General features: G+C 44.0%; 1 protein-coding gene across 1 annotated transcript in view; it reads right to left on the bottom strand.

Annotated features, from left to right (window-relative positions):
* The window catches only part of TMEFF2 (transmembrane protein with EGF like and two follistatin like domains 2), a 173,559-nt gene that overhangs the window by 49,271 nt on the left and 100,803 nt on the right, over window positions 1-23,485 (bottom strand). Inside the window, exons 6-7 of the mRNA XM_054043332.1 lie at window positions 3,702-3,850; window positions 2,224-2,283 (exon numbers count right to left, since the gene is read on the bottom strand). Coding sequence (XP_053899307.1) covers window positions 2,224-2,283; window positions 3,702-3,850 — 209 coding nt within the window. The remainder of the gene's footprint in view (window positions 1-2,223; window positions 2,284-3,701; window positions 3,851-23,485) is intronic.

Genomic DNA, 23,485 nt, shown 5'->3' with positions numbered 1-23,485 from the left:
CTTTGTGTTGTTTAGGTTCTACGGTTACTAACCGGTGCTTCTTTAGCTCATTGGACCATAATCTGGCCCTGTATATTTTTTAAATCTCAATACATCACTTTTAAAACTGGAATGGAATAAACATTTTCTAAATGTGTGGCTTACTGTCCACATAGAATAACCACCCAGTATGCATCCTTACCCTAGATTACCAGTTGGTAACTAATGAACAGTGAGCACTTTCTAACATACATTCCAAGTAGCTTTGGACCAATTTTTTAAATTCTTGTTGCTGAAGCCCTCTCCCTTAGCTACTTTTATTAATAATTAGGAATTTATCCCTAGGAAATATCAAAGTGACTATTCGTTGTGGGTAGGAACTGAGATTATTCAATTTGGACAGCTGTTCTTGGGTCCAGATTTGAAAATATATCAAGAGATTTGTAGTAGTGTAAATAATATAAAGAGCCCATATTTTCAATATTTACAAGGTAGATTTTATCTAGACCTTTAACCACTTTGAGGAGTTCCAGGAGCAAGTTGGAACAAAAGATTTAATTTCTAAGATATATACAATTTTGACTGAAAAAGATGTTGATAAGAAAACAATACAGATGAAAAGGTGAGAGAGTAATTTGGATAAAGAAATTGATCTAATGAGTGTGTCTCTGTATGTACATATCTTCAGTTTGTATTACTCAAAGAATTTTTTTTAATGAAATATTTCATTTGACTCCAGTTAAGATACATCATATTTTTTGCTACTAGGGAGGCACTCTGTTGGAAGAGTTGCAGGGAAAAGGGTACACACATGCACATCTGGTAGTTGTGTCCAGGAATTAGATGGCTTTGAAAGAAAATTATTAAAGAGATTCATCTTTGACAAAATGCCAGCTTCCTAGAGATCCCCCGACCTGCTTACTTAATGAGCCAGTAAAGGACCTACGTTTCTAACAAATGACAAATTAATTAATTTTTATAGTTAGTTGTTAGACTTTGTATTGCACACAACTGAAAAAATGTGAACCATCCTCCTATGGAATTGTGGTATAGTAACAATTCTCCTTATGATGGAAAAGTTTCATACCAAGTACATACACAAGGGAAGCACCAAAAAGAGGGTAGATTGTTTGAAATATTGTCAACCTTGTTAGTATATGCAGAGGAGGAGCGCTTCCCACCCAGTAAGCCAGAATCGTTAGCCAGGTTCTGGCTATTAATCTGATCTTGAATAAGTAACGTATGATGTACTTTTAACGTTTTATTGTAACTTCAGCTTAATAAAAAGTTTTATAGAATTTTACTAGGAGAAATTATAAACCACCAAGAGATAAACTGTGTTTCATCTTCACTGCACAGCATATCGGTGGGGGTAAACCTGGCATTCAGAGCTTTGTAGCTCAACAGTACTCCCTTGTAAAGATCTATTTTCACAATACAAAAGCAACACAAGCTTAAGCAATTATACATTGCTTGCCACATTTTTAACAGGAACACTCCAAATGCTTCTATTCACAGTTCTAAAGCCAAGCTGTGAATATTTGCACAATAGCTACTCATAAATTAATCCTCCTAGTAAGAAGATTTGAAAAAGAAAGATGCTCACCCAAAACAAAATTCGATAAACCCTACATAACATTTACATGTTTTTAATTTAAAATGTTATATCATGCTACGTAGCCATTAATTTTTAGTGGAGCTTCTAAATAAATTAAAGCCATTTATCATTTTTTAAAATCTATTATAAATACCGTATTAACTTTACATTCAAACACAGACATAATATCAATTATAGCAGCATCTGATGACGTAGCAGCTATTCTATTCTAGGGAGGAGCTATACAAAACTATTGGTTTTCACTTAATCATATTCAGGTGTTCTGACAACAATTTGCAATATTTGGTTCAGTGTGAAAGTTGTACTGATTTCCACCAATGCTTGCTGCCAGGGCAAGCATTTTGCAATGTAACTAGTCTCACTGTCAATAAAGACTTTTTTTTTTTGGCCCCAGAGTGTTTGTATATTAGTGATGATGAGACATTTGATAAAAAGAGAGGCAGTTTTCAGATTAAAAAAAACCCACAAAACATTTTTTCCATAGCCAATAAGTAAGTAAAAAAAAATAAAAAAAAATTAAAGATTATGACACCTACAGTTTTGCAGACATAGGGGAAAGTGTTCTCTCCCCACAGATTTTGCCAATTGTACTTCTAATTTTACTGATGTTATAATAGGAATCTTACCTGCATAATCCGTTCTTGCATAATGTCCATCTTCAGACTTTGTGGTAGTAGTTGTGTTATCTGTGTTAAAAGAAATATGTGTTGCTTTGACATTTGCTGCTGCTGTTGTAAAAGAGAGGCCAATCCCGTAAATCTCAGAGTGTAAGCAAGTAGATCCCTGCACCTATGCAGAGCTCCACGGACTTCAAGGGAGCTGTGTATGGGAGAAAGGGTCTGACAGCAGCGTGTCAATTGCGGGATCAGGGTCTTTGGACTGATTCACCCCATGCTGAGACACAAATCTGCCATTCCAGGATTAACATTTATCTAACAATGTCTAACTGGATCTAAAAAGATCCAGTTACAGTGAGGTGTGATTTCCTCATTGTTTTAAATAATCCGGACATGGTGATAATCTAATCTGAAAATGGAGAACAGGAAAGGAGGGTTCATTTTAAAGAAATATTTTATAGGAATGTGTTTAATATGCAGGTTTAGTAGGGCTCTGTAAATAGATGTGCTTAGGATTTATAGGTCAGAAGCTGAGAGGGAGCTATTAAGGATCAATGGCCATTTTATTTACAGCAACTATTTAAAACCACATTTCCCCCATTTTTATTTTGAGCACAAAATAGGCTTTTTGAAAATCGACTCAGTGGTTACGCTGGCGCACACGTGAAATAGGGCCACATGCCTCTGAATCCTAACCCTACATCTTGAATGCTGCCAGGCAAACAAGAATTACTGAGTTCTTTCCTGAAAGGACATATGCTTTTCTGCTGGGAAGAGGAGGGTTGCCATATTCATTAGGCTGGGCTCTGTGACTTTGGCATCATGAAGATTCAGATGACACAACAAACAATGGTGATTCTATAGGCTCCAATAAAGATATTGGGCCAGATCCCTTTGATCCACTAAGACTGTTTTGTGCTGCTCCAGTGGCACAAGGCAGCCCTCAAGCAAGATTCCTCAAATGCAGGAGAATCCCTATGCGGCTTGGAGCTGCCGTAGCAGCTCCAATGCCGCCTCCCTTCTAACCTCCAGCACAGAGGGTTTGGCCAGGGGAAGAGGGTGTGACTGGGCTGTTCCTTTTGCCACTGTGATGCTTAGGGGCTGGAACTGCCTCTTGGGGCTATAGATATGAGCCAAACACAACAGCCTTAATGTTATAGAAATTTGTGCTCAGGCCTGTTCTAGGGCTGAAGGGCCCCAGAATGTGGCACCGGGAGCAGGAAGGTTGCAAAAGTTGCTTAAAGCCACCTTTGCACATGTCCCTCCAGGGCTGCACCAACCAGAGCTCAGCCTCAGCTCAGATATGGGCCAGTATTTCAAAACCTGTATTCAACAACATTCCCACTCCAGCAGACCGTATCCTGTACAGTGAATTAGAAGAGTCTATTGAAAATATAAGAAGTGCCTAATAACAAGCCAGCCCTAGTTTTTATTTCTGCACAAAAATTGAAAACATTATTTGAAATGAATTTTGCTCTGAGCATTACCTTGACATCGACCCAAAGACATGACTTCAATTTTCTCCTGTTTCTGGCACGATGCTTCTTTGATTTGACATGCATTATCATAAGATTTCCCATCGGAAGCACAAAGAGGATTGAAGTTGGTTTGAGAACAGTCGATGTTGCACACACACCTGAAAAGATTAAAAAAAGGCTAATGTAAGAAAGCTTTCTCATGACATCCTAGATAAAGCACAAAAATAAAGAAGGCTTGGAGGGTTTCCATGGCAGTATAATAAGGATTGATGGAATGAAGCTGGAAAATTCTGGTGAAGGGCTGTTTGTGGTTTTGATTTGGAATGAAATGCCGGGAAAAAAGTGAAAGAGAAAGAAAGAAAGCAAAAGAAAAATGAAAAGGCAAACAACTGGACATGTAAAATTAAATTAAAGCATGCACTACTGTAAAATAAATTACAGTAACTCCTCACTTAAAGTTGTAGTTACGTTCCTGAAAAATGCAACTTTAAGTGGAATGATGTTAATTTTCCCATAAGATTTAATGTACATGTGAGGGGTTAGGTCCCAAGAAAATTTTTTGGGGGCAGATAAAAGGCATTATATACTGTACAGTGCTGTACTGTGGTTGGGAAATGCCCCTGGCTTAGCTCCCACCGCCATTGCCCGCTGCAGGCAAGGACACTAGGAAGCACCTTCGTAGCAGCAGCGACAGCTTCCCTGGAGAAGAACAGGCGCTGACCTTGCCAGGAATGCTCAAGGCCCGCCTCTTCCTGTCCCTACTCCACTCCAGGCCCACCTCTTCCCACCCCTACTCTACCTCCTCTCCGGAGCAGACCACATCCCTGCTCCTTCCCCCCTCCAAAGTCCTAGGACTTTCTGGGAGGGAAGGGGGAGGAATGGAGATGTGGCACTTCCCTGCTCCTGCCCCTCCCTCCCAGAAAGTCCTAAGTGCCAGGAAACAGCTGTTTGGCAGTGGGGGAAGCGCTGGGAGGGAGGGTGAGGAGGCGGAGAAGAGGAACTTGTGCAATGTTCCCTTGTAAAGTCGCTGCTCTTCCACAGAATCTTACAAGCAGCGGACAGAGCAGGCAGCCAAATGACATTATAAGGGAGGATTGCACAACTTTAAATGAGCATGTTCCCTAATTGAGCAGCGATGTAACTTTGAAACAACGTTAAGCGGGAGGACGTTAAGTGAGGAATTACTGTACATACAGGCAGATCCTCAGCTGGCGTGAGCTGCCATGGTGCCGGCCGATGAACTCTATGGAACTGTGACCAGCTGTGAATCTGACCCATAATATATCACGTTGTATATGTACATATTTATTTCAATTCATGATTATATATAAACATTTATAATATTTATCCCAGACTGTAGGCACCTTTGACGTAATTAAAGATACATTGGCATAAAAGATAATGCTACAGCTTCCCTCACCCTAAAGCCAGAAAATAAAGTAAATAACCAACCAGAAGTGAAATCATACCCAAACCCAGATATATTCTTTTCTCGTTTATAAAACCATCATGCTGGTACCTCCTGAATCTGTATGTTGTATGGCTGTTAGGCAATTCAGTGTCAGCATGACCACAGATGGATGCTATTTTAACTCTTCCAGGACACACAGACCAGGACCCACCAACTCAAAGCAACATCAGACCCTGCCATAACAACAGATGCACAACCTGTGGACGTATCTTTCTCCACTGCTACAGTGACCAACACCCGCTCTCCCCCAAGATGCCTTTCAAGATCCATTGGGCCTACATATACCTATCACAACACATGGCACATCTAATCCACCACACTCCAAAAACAACTATGTGGGTAAAACCAAACAATCACTGTGCTCTCAAATGAACTCATACCAAAAAATGATAGAAAACAAAGAACATCCTATCACCTGTGGGTGAACACTTTTCACAGAACGATCACTCCATATCTGACCTCGCAGTCCTCATCCTCAAAGGAAACCTGCACAACACCTTCAAAACATGAGTCCGGAAGCTTAAATTCATAACTTTGCTAGATGCTAAAAATTGTGATCTTAATAAAGACACTGGATTTATGGTTCATTACAGCAACTTATAACCCCCTAGCCCTCACATTTGTCCTGTGATTGGAGAGATGTCAACTGGCCACTTCACCTCGAATAGTCTTTTATAATGTGTTAACTACTTATGCTAAACAACCTGTTCCACCTTGTATTTAGCTGTGACACTGATTGTACCTTTCCTAGGCCTGGAGAAGAGCTCTGTGTGGCTCTTTCATCAATAGAAGTCAGTCTTATAAAAGATAATACCTCACCCTCCTTGTCCCGCTAACTCTTCCAATGTCAGAGACGAAGCTGTGCACAAGACATAACATTTTCAAAAGTGACCAAGGAGCCAAAGTCTCATTGACTCTCAGGGAAATTAAGGATATGTCTAACTGGCAGAGTTACAGCACTGCTCAGAGAGCGCTGAAGGGAAACCACTGTTGTGTGTTAATGCTGTCAGCTGCCTGTGCAATAGCATGTTCACACTTGCGGCACTTGCAGTAGTATTCAGAGCGGTGCACTCTGGGAAGTTATCCCACAGCACATCCCTCGGCCCGCGCTGCTTCCCACAGCCCCCATTGGCCTGGAGCAGCGAACCGCGGCCAGTGGGAGCTGCAATCAGCTGAACCTGTGGACGCAGCAGGTAAACAAACTGCCCCGGCCCGCCAGGAAGCTTACCCTGGAGGGCTGCGTGCCAAAGGTTGCAATCCCTGGGGCAGACGATGCGCTAGGAAGGTTTAAGAAAATTGCCTGTTGCTTTGCAGGGCTCTATTTGCTTTCAATTCATAGAATAAAGATTGCTTTCAAACCAACACAATTATTTTATTAAAAAACAACAACTGGAAGAGAGAGACAAACAAAAAAAAACACATCAGCACTGGGGGATGGGGGAAGGGAAGGTCCCAGGAGGTGGGGTCCCGGGATGGTTAAAGATTTGTGTATGTCCAACTATCATATCCAACCTTCTCCTTTGGAGTACAGTGCAGCAGGTACTGTACTTCAGCAGGGCTAAACTGCAGAGGGAGGGGTGTTGAGTGCAGTGGGTACTGGGAGTCCGCATTGCTGGACTGTGAGGGGGGAGGAGTGGAATGCTGCGGATACAGCCTGGATCCAGGAGGTTCATAAGAGTGTGTTGGTGGTGTCTGGGGAGCGCATGGGAAAGAGTTTTGTGAGAGCAGCTGCAAGGGAGGGCAGGCACGGAGCTTGTCAGTTTGCAGTGCTAGTAACACCTGGAGCGTGTCCGCTTGGCGCTCCAGAACATTTAAGAGGCGCTCTGTGGCTTTGTTCTGGCACGCCGCGATCTCCTTTTGGTCCCTCTTCTCACTATCCCACCACTCCTTCTATTCTTGTTTTTCGGCCATAGAGTGCATTGTGACCTCACACAGAAAGTCTTCCTGAGTTCTTCTTGGCCGCTTTCTAATTCTGTGCAGCCGTTCTGCTGCCGATAACGAAGAGGGAGGCTAGGCTGCCAAGGTCATCTCTGTGAAGCCAAAATGCAACATTTTACAGAAGCAGTATTGTTTGCAACACACACACCATTGATTCAGTTATTTAAGACACAGGCACTATTCACATACCTGTCACTAACTGGCTGACCCCAGGCAAGCACACATGAGCCACAAGACCCCCACAATGGTGAGTAGCCGCTCTGCCAAAGAACCTGTGGCAGCAGATTGCCCAGTATCTCCATGAGAGTTTCCTGGAGATCTGAGGCATATTCCCATTAAGTAAGGGAGTCAATCAACACCCTGTTCTGCCGCTCAGACTAGGCATGTGGTGGTACGCACATCAGACAGATACAAGCCTACTTTCTGCAACCCTCCTGCCCTCAACAACTCGCTTCAGCGATTCCCAAAATCAAAGCCACTTACCAGGGGCCTCCTCTCTTGTTTGTGCTTCATCAAGATCCGACAACTGTGACTGGCTAGCCTCCTCCGGGGTAGAGAAGAGCTCCTGGCTGCATGCATCTCTGGCCTCCGAGTCATCCTCTGCCTCTGGGTCCCCCTCCCCTCCACATCCTTTTCCAAGATTTCCTTCTCCTGGCTCGATCCACTCTTGACTGGCACATGAGTCAACGAAGTATCCACAGTGGACTTTGCAGTGGAGGTGGGGTCACCACCAAGTATCGTGTCCAGCTCTTTGTAGAACCGGCAGCTCGTGGGCGCAGCACTGGCGTGGCGGTTTGCCTCCTGAGCCTTGTGGTAGGCGTTTCGCAGCTCCTTCACTTTGACCCTGCATTGCAGTGTGTCCCGGTCATGGCCCCTTTCTGTCATGCATCGTGAAATCTGTCCAAAGGTATCATAAGTCCTACGGCTGGAGCGCAGCTGGGACTGGACAGCCTCCTCTCCCCAAATGCTGATGAGGTCCAGCAGCTTGGCATTGCTCCAAGCAGGGGATCGCCTGGTGTGTGGAGCAGGCATGGTCATCTGGAAAGATGCACTGAGACCATTGCACGCATCCCCAAAGGCAGGGCAGTAGAGTTCAAAACCGATGACCAGAGAGGCAAGAACAGGCATTGTGGGACACCTCCCAGAGGCTAAATGCAGCTCTGTAATCGACCAGAGTGTCTACACTGGCACTGAAAACACTGGCACAGAAAGCTGTACGCCTCTCCCCGGGGTGGTTTTTTTACAGCGCTGCAACTGCGCAGTTTCTGCGCACGAAGTGGCTTGGCAGTGTGTACACCTCGGGAGTTACAACACAGAAAGCTGCTGTCCTGTGCAGAAACTTGACAGTGTAGACAAGGCCTAAGGCTCCAATAGTGCCTAGATCTCTTCTGAAAATGGCACTTAAGAGACTAAGGGTAAATTACACTTAAAACACTGATTGGCGCAGCTACACCGATGCAGCTGTGCTGCTCTAGCACTTTAACAAAGGTGCTCTAAGCCGACGAGCTCTCCTGTTAGTGTAGTTAATCCACCTCCCCGAGAGGCAGCAGCTATGTCAGCAGGAGAAGCTCTCCTGCTGACATAGCGCTGTCTACCCGGGGGTGGGGGCGTATACATTGGTATAGCTACTTCGTTCAAGGGTGTGGATTTTTCACACCCCTGAGCAATGTAATTATACCGATATAGGTCTGTCGTGTAGACCAGACCTCAGTTACTTAGGCACTTCTGAAAATTTTATCCAAAATCTTTTTTCACTAGTTACAATCAATCTCAGGAAACATGTCAGAACAGCTCTTGTGGTACATTTTTGAGGCTTGGTTTGGTTTTGTCACACAGTATGGTTTATAGCTCCCTGTTTAGCTGAACCTGCCATGTGGTTCAGGAAGGTCAGCATCTTGACTTTTCTGAGTGGCGGTGTGTCCTGCCTCTGAGCCAATCAAAACACCGACTGTCTGCTGATTTCCTAGTTTTAAGGTTCTAAGGCACACACTGATTACTAGGACACCCTGAGGAACAGCCTCGTTAGAAGCAGCTCTGTTGCTTTCTGATGACAGAGGCCTACTGTCTTTGTCTGTTTATTGAGGCCACACTTTAGGAAGTGTGCCTAGGAATTGCTTTCATTTTCCCCTACTTGAGATTCTAATAAGTCTCACATTTATTATTAGTAAACCATGTTAGAAGGGAGACACAGCTCCATGAGAATGATCAGGGTTCTCTTCTGATCTGACTTCAGTGGGAGTTCTGTGCATTGAAGAGTTGCAGAATGAGCTTCAAAATGGAGACAGTCAAGCACATTAGTAACAGAGGTGGTTGTCAGAGGTGAAAGTACGCCGGTCCGGTCCGGCGTACTGGTAAGAAAGCCGGTACACAGCCGACCATACAGGCAGCACCACTGATGCGGGGTAGGGGGCAAAAGGGGCAGCTGCCCTGGGGCCTGGCGATTTAAAAGGCTCCAGGCCGCTGCTGCTACCCTGGGGCTCCGGCGGCGATTTAAAGGGCCCGGGGCGCGGGCTGGGCAGCACTGAAGGGCTGGCTGGGGAAGTCTGGCCCAAGCCCCGCCCCTTCTGCCCAAGGCCCCGCCCATTCCAGGGCCCCAGAGCTGCCCCCCACACCTTGCCCAGGACCCTGGCCGCCCCATGTACAGGTAAGTCCCTGAAGTTACTTTCACCCCTGGTGGTTGCACATTCGGAAATAAAATGGGCAGTTCTCCAAATAAGGTATCTTAATTAAGGGTCTGTAGCCAGACACATGGGGGCCACCTCAGAGCTGCAGCCAGGTTTCCCCAACATTGGTCATCTTCCAACTCAAGCAGTTCAGTATGTGGATCTTAGAGAGCTGCGGCCGCCAAATTAGGTCAAATTAACCAGACTTGAACAGTAAGAACAGGCACTCAAGGAAGCAATTGTGAGAGAGAGAGACAGAGACCGGGGGCAGTTTGTCCACAGAGTGCAACTGCTGAATTTGAAAGGAGGGATTCATCTGACATGTCAACTCTGCATCCAGACAAACATATGGACATGGAACCTCTGAGATATTAATATGGAGGGGGAATCAGAAGGAATCAGCGGAGTCACCACTCAGCCACGGCAGTCAGGAGGAGGCCCACTTGTCTCCAGTATTCTGCTCCAGGGCAAGCACCTCCACTGTTCAGAAGACATAGCAGCCGCACCACAAGCACAGGACTGCTGTTTGTTTCCTTTGCTTCTCCTGTCTCATGATCATCACTGATGGCGTGATGCCTGTCAGCAGCAGCAAAGGCATGCTGATAGCCCTGTGACTGCGCACGATACACAGATCAGCTTCAGTAATGTCGACAGAAACAACAGTGGGATTCTGCTTGCGGACTATGCCAATGGTCTAACCCTGCAGCTGCTGTAGCTCTTCTGAGTATGCGATTGTGCATATACTGTCCTCTAAACTCTTCCTGCTCTTTTGATCCTCCTGCCTCTGATGCAGAGCGATGCTGCTGATTCTTTATCTCCTGCCTACCAGCAGTGCCTAAATCCCATAATGCTGACCTCACAGTTCTCATCTTGCAAAGTTAAGGTCATGACAATGCTGCCACAATTTACTGGCACTCTTATTCATTAACTTTTACACCCCATTCCAAGTCAATCCACCTCACGCTCACAACGGAGATGGGGACCACTTGCCAGACAATTGAGAGTAAACGTGTGGGTGCCCAATGTGACAGCGTTGGTGGAAAAGCTTGGACACAGACAGAGGCTTTGTCTACAGTAGAGACCTTGCAGCAGCACAGCTGTACTGATGCCGCTGTGCCGCTGTAAGATCGCTCGTGTAGCTGCTCTATGCCGATAGGAGAGCTCGCGCTTGACGACATAATTAACCACCCCCAATGTGTGGCAGTAGCTATGTCAGCAGGCAGGGCCGCCTGGGGGGGGGCAAGTGGGGCAATTTGCCCCAGGCCCCGCAAGGGCCCCCACGAGAGTTTTTCGGGGCCCCTGGAGCGGGGTCCTTCACTTGCTCCAGGGGCTCCAGAAAACTCTCGTGGGGCTCGGGCCCCCGGAGCGTCTTCCACTCCAGATCTTCGGCGGCAATTCAGCAACGGGGGGTCCTTCCGCCCCGGGACCCGCTGCCAAAGCGCCGGGTCTTCGGCGGCAATTTGGCAGCGGGAGCCCGCCGCCACCGAAGACCCCAGGCCCTCTGAATCCTCTGGGCAGCTCTGTCGGCAGGAGAGCATCTCCCGCCGACATAGTATTGTGCACACTAACACTTATGTGTGGGAAACTTGTGTCACTCAGGGGTGTGTTTCTTCACATTCCTGAGTGACATAAGTTTTGACAACATACATGGTAATATAGACATGGCCAGAGAGAGTGAGCGGTTAGAACTTCAGCAATCAGTAGAATGCACCCAGGGAATGTGCAGTTTCCAAGGAGTACATACTACATGTGATCTGTTGCACAAACTGAAGTTGAGGTAATAGAGCAGTGACTAAGTTGCTCCTCGTTACTCTCCTTGGTTTGTGCCTGAGACAGTAGTTTCAATAGAGATTTTCTTTTCAGACTCCCATTACTCAAAAAAGGGCAAAATTGGTTCCTGTGAAATTTTCCTAAAATGTTCACAACGTGTGCAAATCTTCAGCCCCAAAGCAGGGAAAGGGTGAAAACAGAGGGTTATAAATTAAATGATTTTGTATCCTTAACTATAGAATTTGCTGTTAAGCGAACACCACAATTAATCTAAAACTCACTATTTACATTTTACTTTTCTTGATGAAATATTATACATAAAATAGCTTGAAAAAAATATTGCATTAAGTTACATATATACAGGTCCTGATTTCCCTCAGACACTAGTGTAAATCAGGAGTTAAACCATGCCAATAAATAGAAATTCTGTTTTGTAATCCTAATCTGAACAGCACTAATGTACATGACAAGTGAAATGAAAATGAAATGAAAAAATTGGTCAATTTCATAAGAACTTTCTTATCATATAATAGGAACATTTTACTCCACTAAAATATTTACTTCCCCAGTAAAAAAAAAAAAAATCTTAGGAAGGTCTTGCTCATTTTAATAAATTCTAACTCATTATAGGAACTATTTACTGCTGAAGTAATCTGGATTTTTTCCACACAGCTCCTCTATTTGCATTTCAGATGGTACACAACGAACCATATGTTCCCCGTGGTAATAACAATTCAGAAAGAGCTTAAATTCTCCAAATTTTCCTATAAAAATGGAGTGTAGGTTAATATACCTTTGGACTTCAAGTCCAGAGAAAATAAAGTTCATGAGAAAGCGATGAAAAAAAAGGAATATGCTACAGGGAAGGACTATCTGACTACATATAAAATTTCCAAAAATGCCCTGGTGGCTTAGGAGCCTATGTTCCATTTTTATAAATGGCCTAGTGATGTAGAGGCCAGATTTTTGAAGGCATTTAGGGACCCAAAGATATAGATAGGTGCCTAGTGAGATTTTAAAAGCACCTAGATACCTAACTCCTATTAAAAAGTGACCCGTGGCACCTTATAGACAAACAGAAGTATTGGAGCATAAGCTTTCGTGGGTGAAAACGTCGCATCTGACGAAGTGGGTATTCACCCACAAAAGCTTATGCTCCAATACTTCTGTTAGTCTATAAGGTGCCACAGGACACTTTGTTGCTTTTTACAGATCCCGACTAACACGGCTACCCCTCTGATACCTAACTCCTATTGAAATCAACTGCAGGTCCTCTTTAATTTATGGTATTCCTTTTACTATGTAAATGGTAACATTCAACTACACATTATAAACCAGAGAAACAGGTAGATTCCCAACTATTTCACTCGGACCAAGCCCAAAAAGTCAAGAATACTTTAAGAGAATTCTGAAATATAGAGGAAAGGGACCTTTGTTCTAGTCTTATCTAATCTATATATATGCATCCACTCACAGTGCATCATGCATCATTCTATATAATGTGGCTCAGTAATATAAAAAACAAAACTATTAATGGCACTTTGCATATTCAGGAACAGATTAAGGAATGGGTGCTGGGGCCATAGATGAAGATGCTTTAGCTTCCTGATACAACATACATGCTAAACAGGACCCGGCTCTATTAAAAAGTATTGAGACAATCCTGAAGACTTGGTTGAACAAAACTCCTAATGAAGTCAATGTGAATTTTGTCTGAGAAAGATCTAAGTATGAACTTCAGGACTTGAACCTTTGTGTGAGGGCCCAGGTCCTGTACATATAAAGTCCTGGGTCATGGCACTTTTCCACTTTCATTAGTCCTACTGTGCCCATATTTCACATCCTATCCAAATGCTTTTCTTCTCTCACACTTGATCTGTAACACTTGATTTTTTCAGACTCCAAACTGGCCAACTTTTGTTTCTCTCTCCCAAGTGAAGATCAAATTGGTCCAATCCATTTCGGTGGTGGCTGTATCTGTCTCAAGACCTTTTGGCAGGATTCTCAAGGTTTCCCTCCACTTCCTCTGTTTGAGGCTGAGAGGGATGCTTACTGCTGTGTAAGGAAGTCACTGAATGGCTGTGCGTCTCACCGCAGACCATGCCAATACAGCAGTTTCCCAGTCCCCAAGGCACTTCAGGATGTCTCTGATTTTAAGTAATTTGATCATTTGACCATTTTATCATCATGGCTATGACTTCCAATTATAGCTATATCAATAAATCTATTTCATTTCTGTACTACTAAGTATAGCGTTGAGAAAAGTGTGGTAATATAAAGGCTGACTGTGCATTCCTCAGGCTCAAGAAGCCATGAGAAGGTCAATGAGATCTCCCAGGGCTCACAGGGTGAAACTCTACCCAAGAGCACACATCAAATACATGTGCAATGTTTAAATATGCCTGCTGTGGTAAGAAAAGCTTTAAAAGCAGCTGTGGGAAAGGTGCAATTCCAAGATGGTAGCTGATATTCTATGGGCTTTGTGAAGAAATAAGAAATCCTCAACTCAGTCTATGGATCCACAACACTTTTCAAGTGATGGTCTCATACTTCAGAAGATTGCAAAATAGCTGACATTGTAAACTATTTTTAAACACTGCTTACTGTGTCCCGGTCTAATCTTCGGGGTCAGTGCCATGTTTTCTGATGAATCTACCTTTCGATAGGCTTATTTTATTTCCCTTCCTATGATTATATCTAGCTGCAGCTTGACACCCAGCATTTCATTTCATTATTTTACTTTAGTTGGATGTTATAATTGGGTGATTGCTAAAGCAAAAAAACTAACCGACTGCCAAGCTGAAAGGATTTCTGACCAGTCAGCGTGATTTTGGACTAAGTCCCTTAAGCAGCCCAGAGTTTTGATGTTGCAATCACCACATTGTGAGGACATAAAGTCAGCCAAAAGCTAATTTAGGATGAAATCCATGTTGCAAGTGATGTTGGGTAATGTAGTGGAGAAGATCATTGGATTGCATGTGGGAGACTAGTACGAGCTTGAGGCAGGCATGATGCTGGTAAGCTGGATGCAAGCTTCCCTATGCAGTTATACCTACACAGCTTGCTTTTGAGCTGAAAGCTCCTTTCCTGAATTTCTCTGAGGTTAGCACTAACCATCATATCAAATTGCCACTATTGGATATGGATGAATTTAGGATGCCAACTGCCAAACTAATTTTCTACCTGTGAAATTTGACACCCCACCAAGAAATGAAAGGCTAGTGCATTGACAAGTGTGATGGTCCCTGACTTCCCCTTTCAAACTTTTGTAGATACAGCCCTCCTCATTAAACGGTATTATTTATTGGGCACTGAGAAAGTCCTTGCCTGTATAGCGAACAGGGAGAAGGCTGCAATGGAAAGGATCAATGGCCATGGAGGACTGTCGCTGAAAGGAACTGTGGTGGAAGTGTAATTTAAGAAGGGGTATGAATAAAGAGAGGGCAGTTGTTTGTCCAGAAGGAACAGGAGATTTCTCTATTTTTATTTCTCCCTTTAGTGTATGGGACTATAGCAGTAGAGTGATTTATATTACACCATGTGTCCCTCTTATGATTATGCTATTACACCTTTGTAAGGAACTGCACTCTGCAGGCAAATGTTTGGACTCTGCTTTCAACAACATATTATTGAGGAATAATGACAATTTATCTGTGTAGCAAAAAGAAGGCTCTTTATGTGGCTTTTATGAGGAGGATGCAAGAAAAGGAGGAAAGTACTGTTAAAATAGAGTCAGTTCTGGAGTATTTTATTCAGCATGAGCGTGCAGTGACAACAGTTCACTATTCAACACACTTTAGATAGCCCTTCTTTAGTTTAGAAATCTGAGAGCATGTTGATACTACCTCTATTTATTAAAAATTCATATTTAGACTACACTGATCATTTGCATCTGGAACCAAAGTGTCAGAAAATTCTATTTCAGATACCTGCAAATGGTACTTAATGAAAATGACTAATGCCCTGTGCCTAGCTGATTATGCAATAAATCTGTCACAAAGAGAAATTGTTGTCAATCAAGAATCAAGGCATATAAATGAACAGGCAAGGATGCAGGAACTAGAGATATGTAAATATAAATGTGTTGTTATTTTTGCCAGAAAAAGTTATATTTGATTGCATGTGCTAATTTAGGCAAAGGTAACCTCTTGCCATCGCTATCTAGGAACACATTATTTTACAGCGAAAATTTCATCTTGGAATAAATCTAAAATTTTCATGTATTTTCTCCAGGCAAAAAGATATTTCATGCAGATAACACTTTTTACTCCCCTAAGTCTTCACAGGCAAAACTTTTCTTCAATTTTGCAGGAAACATTGCAAAAAACAATTATAAATTGATTTTTTTTTTCATAAAACAGCAAAGCCTCAATTTTTCCCCTAGTGGGCAAAATTTATTTTACACTGCGTTAACTAAAACACATTGGCCAGAAACTCAGTTTTCTGATTTGAACGCTGGCATTTCCATACAAAAGAGAGCCCTCTGAATGTGGCATATAATTTACATCTAAAACTACCATGGCAGTATTTTCTGGCATAAAGATGCCAGTCATTAATGCAAAATGCCTTCTATTTCATTCTGATTCCCGCAATGCTTTTCTTTTTAGTACATGGGGTGTCTTCGTTAATTCTACTGGCAGGAACATTGAAATACAAGCGCTATTAAAACTAACATCTGTTTCCTAGCCCAAAAGAGTCTGTGTATTCTGCAGTAAATCAGAATGATGCATGCTTACTATAGCCCTGGTGAACATTATACATTGCAAGTGAGTTGCTCATTTTATAGTAGCACGTGTCTGTGCCAGGATACAGGTAGGGATGCTCAATTACACAAGCAGCTCTACACCTCCTGACAATGGAACAGGTATAGGTGCCCTACTCTACCCATTTCTAATCTACCCAATAGCAGCCATCCTCAAGATGGGCTGGTCTTGTCTGCAGCTGATTTATATTGCTTATTGGGGTTTGCATGTACACCCGCTTCAGGATTTGAACCAAGAACAGCACTTATCCAGCAGTTGTGATGGATTCACTAAGCAGGGAACGACTCCCATCAGTGCCCTCCCCACTATATATTCCCTTCCTGCTGGGCAATAAGGGGAAAGGTCTGAACCAGGAAGTGGCTAGACTCTGTTGAGGAAGCAGCAGCTACATGGCAAGCCAGGAGCTGCAGAGAATCTGGGTGCAGGGGTCACATGGACAGCCAGGAGGTGCAGAAAAGATTCCCCAGGAACCATATGCAGAACTGAATGTGAAACAGGCTATGACTGTTACAGCCTGGTGCAAAACTGTGTGGGCTTATGGGGAAACCACAGCAGCGGCGCAGTGAGCCAGTGAAGAGGAGCCCGATTAAGACACACTAGCTGAGTCTGGCTTGGAAACCCACAAGCTCCTATTTGCTTGAATAGAGACTCAGCTGGCATTAGGCCTGAATAGCCCTGACTCTCAGTTGGGCTGCCCTCAGGGACCCAAACAATAGGGTTACCATTTTTTAAACTAAGAAAAAGAGGCCACTCCAAGGGGCCCTGCCTCTGCCCCAACTCCGCCCGGCCCCACCCCAACTCCGCCCCTTTCCCAAAGCCCCCGCCCAACTCCGCTCCCTCCCCTGAACGCTCCGCCCGCCTGCTCCTCCCCCTCCCCTGCTTCCCGCGAATCAAATGTTCGCGGGAAGCCTGAAACAGAGAGGCAAGCAGCAGGTAAGCTGGGGCGGAGGGTGCGAGAAGGCGCGGCCCAGTCTGGCCCCCAGGCCGAGCGGCTCAGGCCTGGCTCGGGCCCTGGGGCGCCAGCCCCGGCCCGGCAGCCCCAGCGGTTCCAGCATGGCTCGGGCCCCAGGGCACCGGCCCCGGTTCTGGCGGAGCGTGCCAGCCCTGGCCCGGCCCGCCCCGGCCCCGGCGGTTCCAGCTTGGCTCGGGCCCCGGGACACCGGCCCCGGCCAAGCGGCTCTGGCCCCGGCGGCTCCAGCCCAGCTTGGCTCGGGCCCCAGGGGCGCTGGCCCCGGTTCCGGCGGAGCGCGCCAGCCCCGGCCCCAGCAGCTCCAACTCGGCTCAGGCCCTGGGGCACGGGCACCAGCCCCAGACGAGCGGCTCCGGCCCCAGCGACTCCAGCTCGGATCGGGCCCCGGGGCACCGGCCCGTCCAGCCCCGGCCCCAGCACCGGCCCTGGCCCCGGCCAAACGGCGCCGGCCCCAGCACGGATCCAAGCCCCACGACCCCTCCCTATTTTCCCGGACATGTCCAGCTTTTTGGAATTTCCCCCTGGACGGGGATTTGATGACCAAAAAGCCGGACATGTCCGGAAAATCCAGACGTATGGTAACCCTACCAAACAAGAACCGCTATTGTTCACTTTGAACTGTAGCTGTTTAAGCCTCTGCACCTAGGGCATTTGCAAACCCTTCCCTTTTCCTGCCAGCCCTAGTAAAAGGTTTGACTTAGCTTCATGTCTGAGTGGTTATTAGGCCCCACCAGGACTAGCACCTTCAAGGCCTAGCTGCTGAAGCACCAACAGTACTTGCCTCCGAGTCATAGTACACCTGGCATGCTACTGGCACCCTAAGAATTGGTGTTCTCCATTATTGAGCAGGCTCAGTATTTATACAGCTTTCATCTACAGACCTCAGAGCACTTAATAAACAGTTAGTTAACTAAGCCTCAATATGTCCCTGAGAGGTCTGTATTATTACTTATTATACCCATTTTAGAGAGAGGTAAACTGTGGGACACAGACATTTGTGGTCTCATCCAAAGCCCACAGAAGTCAATATAGGGCTTTGGCGACTTGCCTATGGTCTTGAACTAAACCACTTCAGAGTCAGGAATACACCCCAAGAGTCTGACTCATAAATGTTGTTCCAGACACTAGACAATATCGTCTGCCAGCTTACCTACTAAGGTGACTTTACAATTTTTTTGCACTATTTTCAAGCAATACGCCAAGATTTGCCTATGCTAAGAAACAGATTGAAATGCCACTGTATCTTTTAAAGCTATGTAACTGAGAGACTTAAAAGAGATAGATGCGCCATATACAACAGAGCAAACTTTGCTTTATTTTCCAGGCTTATGAAAAACATTACCTGGATTGCAAAATAACATAAAATATATATTTTATAATGCCAGCATAAAAATAGCATTTTAAATGTGTTTCCAGGGTCTGTAGAGCTTTCTCCTTTTCTGCAAGATCATGAGTAAAAACAACAAAATGACTCATTTCAAATGCCTTTTTATTTATTTATTTTCTTTTTGTCATTTAGAGGCCTGTGCTGGTGGTAAGCAGTTTAGAACATCTGATTTTTGCAGTGGCTTCCCATGATGTTTTACCTGTTTCCACTGTTCAAATGTTTGTCTTCACTAAGACTAAAAGGAGAAAAGCTTGATTCCCTAAGGGTGCAGCTACATTTCTGCATGGCATTTCAATTGCATGCTGTTATTCAAACAATTAGAAATCACACACACCATGGAAGGAATTTTCAGGACACTGCACAGAGATTGTTATTATTATATAGTACATAATGAAAATGATTTGAAGGACCCCAAAGCATCGTAACGGAAAGAAGCACTGAATAATCAAGTGATTTTTTTGACTGCGATAGACCAAAATGCTGTTTACTGGACATATGTCAAACTAAAATGCACTGAAATGGTGAATATATTTATCGCTGCCCTGCCTTGCATACCAAATGCAATGTAATAGAGAAGCACGGCTGTAGTATAGCGCCAGGAGCTGGAATAATAATTGTACAGCTGCCATGCTTCTGCTTTTTAATAGCAGGAAGTCACTGGCAACATTAAAGAAAAATGTATGGATTTTAAAAAATTCATTAATTATGGCAGCCTTGCATAGGTTATTTAGAAAGTGTCTGTCGCCTGATTTTACACACACAGGCAAACTATACTCGTGTGAGTAATTACATTTGAATCACAAGCTAGCTTCATTAATGGAGCTACACTGATTTATACCAGCTGAGGTATGGCCCCACATACTTATGGCTCTAGTGCGGACAGCTAGAACTACATAGGTAATCCACTATGAAAGACACTGAAAACTGATCCCTAATTCTCTTTTCATTTATTTTGTAATGTTCTTTATCACGTTTTCAAACAAAATAAACCAACCAAAAAAAGCCCTTGCATTAAATCTTCGCCTTTGCTTCCCTCTTACAATTCAAAGTACCAATTATAATACAACCTTCATCTAGCTTGCACATGTCTCTGGTGCCCTTAATGGTTTACTGGATTGTATGTTAACACCTTAAGGGCACAATAAATGTCTCATTTTATTTTTTAAAATATTGTTCCACTTTAAAGTGAACTGACAAAGTCGTGTAAACAGCCTGTGCTGAAGTGGGGACATACAGTGCACATAGAGAAACCAGATAACTACATAGCTCACGATAGGTTTTTGAAAAGGAATGGCAAAAATAAATAAATCTGTATACTAATTTGGTAGGAATAAGAACAGTCAAATTACATGCACATCCTAAATTCAAGTATGAGCCGGTACGTAGTACGAAGCACAGAGAATAAAAAATGCATTTGTACGTTTTGCCTACACTTCATGTGTCCTTCACATTGCTGCAGTCTGCGTTAAACCAAAGCACCAGCAACAGTCTCTCTGCGTAAACATTTATCGCATGGATCTTTTATTGCTGTGTGCGCCTTGGACTGCTAGGATGTTCGCTCATTGTATTTTGAATCCAATTAAGTAACGTGAACCATTGCAATTAGTCACCATGTTTCATATTAATTTGCAACACAGAATAGAATCAAGAAAAAGATACCTAATTGTATGAAGTGCCTTGTCATGTAGGCCTGCAAATGGCCGCAGGCTTTCAAAGGTTAGGTTTGCTCACAGAGTGCTGTAGTATCGAAAAGGTGGGAGTCAAAGGTAAAGTTTTATTTTGTTCTTTCGTGTTCTCACTTTGCCTTTCCATCTAGGAGAAGAGCATTAGGGCCCTCCATGGGAATTGAGGTCTGAAAGATCTGCAGGGAGGCCAGTTTGCCCCCTCCCATAAAATCTGTGGGAAGGGGTTAAGTGGAAGGAAATCTCTGCAAGAATCTTTTTGTAGCATTCATCCCCAGTTGCTCCATAAGTATGGGAGCACCCCATAAATTAATCAGTGGGGCATGTCCTCTAAATGTCTTCCTCCAAGGGGATCTGCAAGATGCCATGTGCACTGGCTCTGGGTCCCAGTCTGCCCTCCCTTTCTGGCTGCCCTGGGCACACCCCTCGAAGGGGGATTCAGGACCACTGCAGAACAGCTCTGCTCTATTTCTTTTTCCTATGCAGTGTTGTTGTAGCTGTGTTGGTCCCAGGATATTAGAGAGACAAGGTGGTAAGGTAATATATTTTACTGGATATTGGATGTTGGTGAAAGAGACAAGCTTTTGAGCTTACGCAGAGACCTGAAGAAGAACTCTGTGTAAGCTTAAACGATAAGATATTACCTCACCCACCTTATTTCTTGCTTTTTCCTGGTAATCTCCCCGGAGTGCAGTGGGGAGTGAGGTGCAAGGGGAATGATGTGCCCCACCCCAATCAACTCCAGACCATCTGCTTCCAATTTCCAACCCGAGTTCCCACCCCTCATTCCCTGAGCAAATCCCGACTCTGAGGAGAGCCATCTGTGGGATCCAAGGAAGTGAGGGAAGCTATGCTAAAAGGTGGCTGACCCCCAACCCCTGCTATGTAGCGGGAGGTAAAATGAAGCGTTCCTGATCTGACTCAGGATCAGTCTAAAATCCAGTCTAGCTGTTTAATGAAATTTTCACAGGATTATCTTTACATTCCTGGAGGCCTTGCACATACCCTGTAGTATCTCTGTATCTGCAGTAATTACATTTCACTCTCTATAGCGGCCAGCATGGGACTACTGTCTGGAAGAGTTCTAGGAAGGATGTTGCTAAAAGTCAGAACATGGTGCAGTCAATAGGCCCTCAGACTGGGAGTCAGGAGACCTGGGGTCTAACGTCCGTCACTGACCTGTTGTGTGACCTTGAGCAAGTCTCTTCACCTCTGTAAGATGGGGATAATGATACCCTCTTTTGTAAAGTGCTTTAAGATCTATGGGTGAAAAGCCCTAAACAAAGCTCAGTATTATTATTCAGCAATGGGCAGTGAATGAAACATGCTGTCTCTTTTCTCTTTATTGTCACGCAACAAGCAGGCGTTGGCTGGTTGGCATCAGGAGTCTTGGTTGGATCCAGAAAGACAGCAATAAGGGGGTAGAAAAGATTGATGAATGAATGAGATTTACAGTCTCATGGAGAAGTTCATCAGGCCAAGCTTAACAGATGATAAGGAAACCACACTTCTTCAGGACCAAAGAATGGATCAAGTTAAAGTACAAATGTAGCTGAGCCGAGTAGGCAAAAGGAATTCATTGTTACTGTGCATGTAAGGCATTGTTTGTTGGAGATGATGTGCGGGTGACAGGGTAACCACTGTGATTCTGCTTGAATAGCACCCACTTTCTTGATTCTGGTGAGGATGTGTTCAGTTTCAATTAGTTACTATCCAGAAGCGTTAAAAGAGGATGCATGGCTGAGTAAGAAGAGACTGGTGAAGTCTGTCGTAGATACGATCTAACCAGGAACAAAAATACTGCATATGGGCTTTTAGTTATGGTTTGACATTCACAGGAACACACTTGCTCTATGAGGAAGTCTTTACCCAGGAAGGAAACAGGATTGTCTAACATTTAGGAGGAAGGCAAGGGAGAAGAATAGCTGTGTTTCTGTCCAGTACCACATGGGAAACATGTTACTCCACACCAGCAGTGGTTTGCAAACAGTAGACATCAACCATATTCTGTTGTCCATGTTATTTCTTGTCATGCTTATATTTAATGCCCTTTTTAAAAAAATGGATGAGTTTTGTGACAGAAACTGTGGCCTTCCTGCTCCCTCATGGAGGTGTGAATGAACTTGCAACCTTCCACCAAGGGTGTAATTTTAAGTTAATAGTTTAACATAAAGCAGGATGGGGGAGATGGAGCATGCTATTGGGATGTTTGACAGAAAACGGGACAGTGCTTCCCCAGCTTTTTACACACATTTATTCTCGGCTGCTCTATTTAGCAAACCCATGTATTTCTGAACGACAAAGTTGCATTCCTACTTTCTTAAACATACTTACATAAAACCCAATAACACAATCTATTTATTGCTAAAATGCTAGTAGGAAATTGGAAAAGGTATAAATATGATTCATTGCTTGTGATCTCCTGCCCCCTGAAGGCACTATAATGCTCCAAATCCTGCTCAGTTCACAGCATCATAAAACTGAAACAATAAATGTCACTTCTTTCTTGATTGCACATTAGGCCAATCGGCTTTTTATTGCAACTAAATAGGCCGTCATCAAGGCACCAGTCAGTTTACTGCTAGGGCCATGACTCTGGCTAAATGCAGGGCATGTGAGGTGGGGAGAGCTTTTTTAAAAAATAAAAAATTCGACAGGGAAAATAGGTGCAAAAATGCATTACTGTCCAAGGTCCCTATGCTTGTTCTTTCGTGCTGTAATGCCCTGATGTACACAGAAGATTATGTGTCAATGCTCATTAATATTTGATGTGCGTTCTCCTATTATCCTGTCTGTGCACTTTCACAATCTTGTGAGGCAAGTTTCTCCTAGACACAGAGTTACATAACAAAGTGGTGGCTTCAGCTTTGTACAATCAGCACAGAACTCTGCCCTTACAAAGCCAAAACGGATCCTTTTGTTTATGTTGCACAAAAAGGCAGATGTTGGGCCTGGTCTTTTCAATGCCCTATGGTACATTCAGAGTACAAAACAGACTGCCAAAACCATTTTTAAACAAATGTTAGTAAAGGTTTGCAGTAAACCATTTGGTAGATATTTTGCTACTTAGGATCAAAAAGCTCAGTCATTGTTTGATACAGATCCTTAACAGAGGAGTAAGAAAATGTGCACCGTGTGCCCAGTTTAAC

Source organism: Malaclemys terrapin, chromosome 11 (genome assembly GCF_027887155.1).
Source record: "Malaclemys terrapin pileata isolate rMalTer1 chromosome 11, rMalTer1.hap1, whole genome shotgun sequence".
Classification (NCBI taxonomy): domain Eukaryota; kingdom Metazoa; phylum Chordata; order Testudines; family Emydidae; genus Malaclemys; species Malaclemys terrapin.
This window is presented reverse-complemented; position numbering and strand designations above follow the sequence as displayed.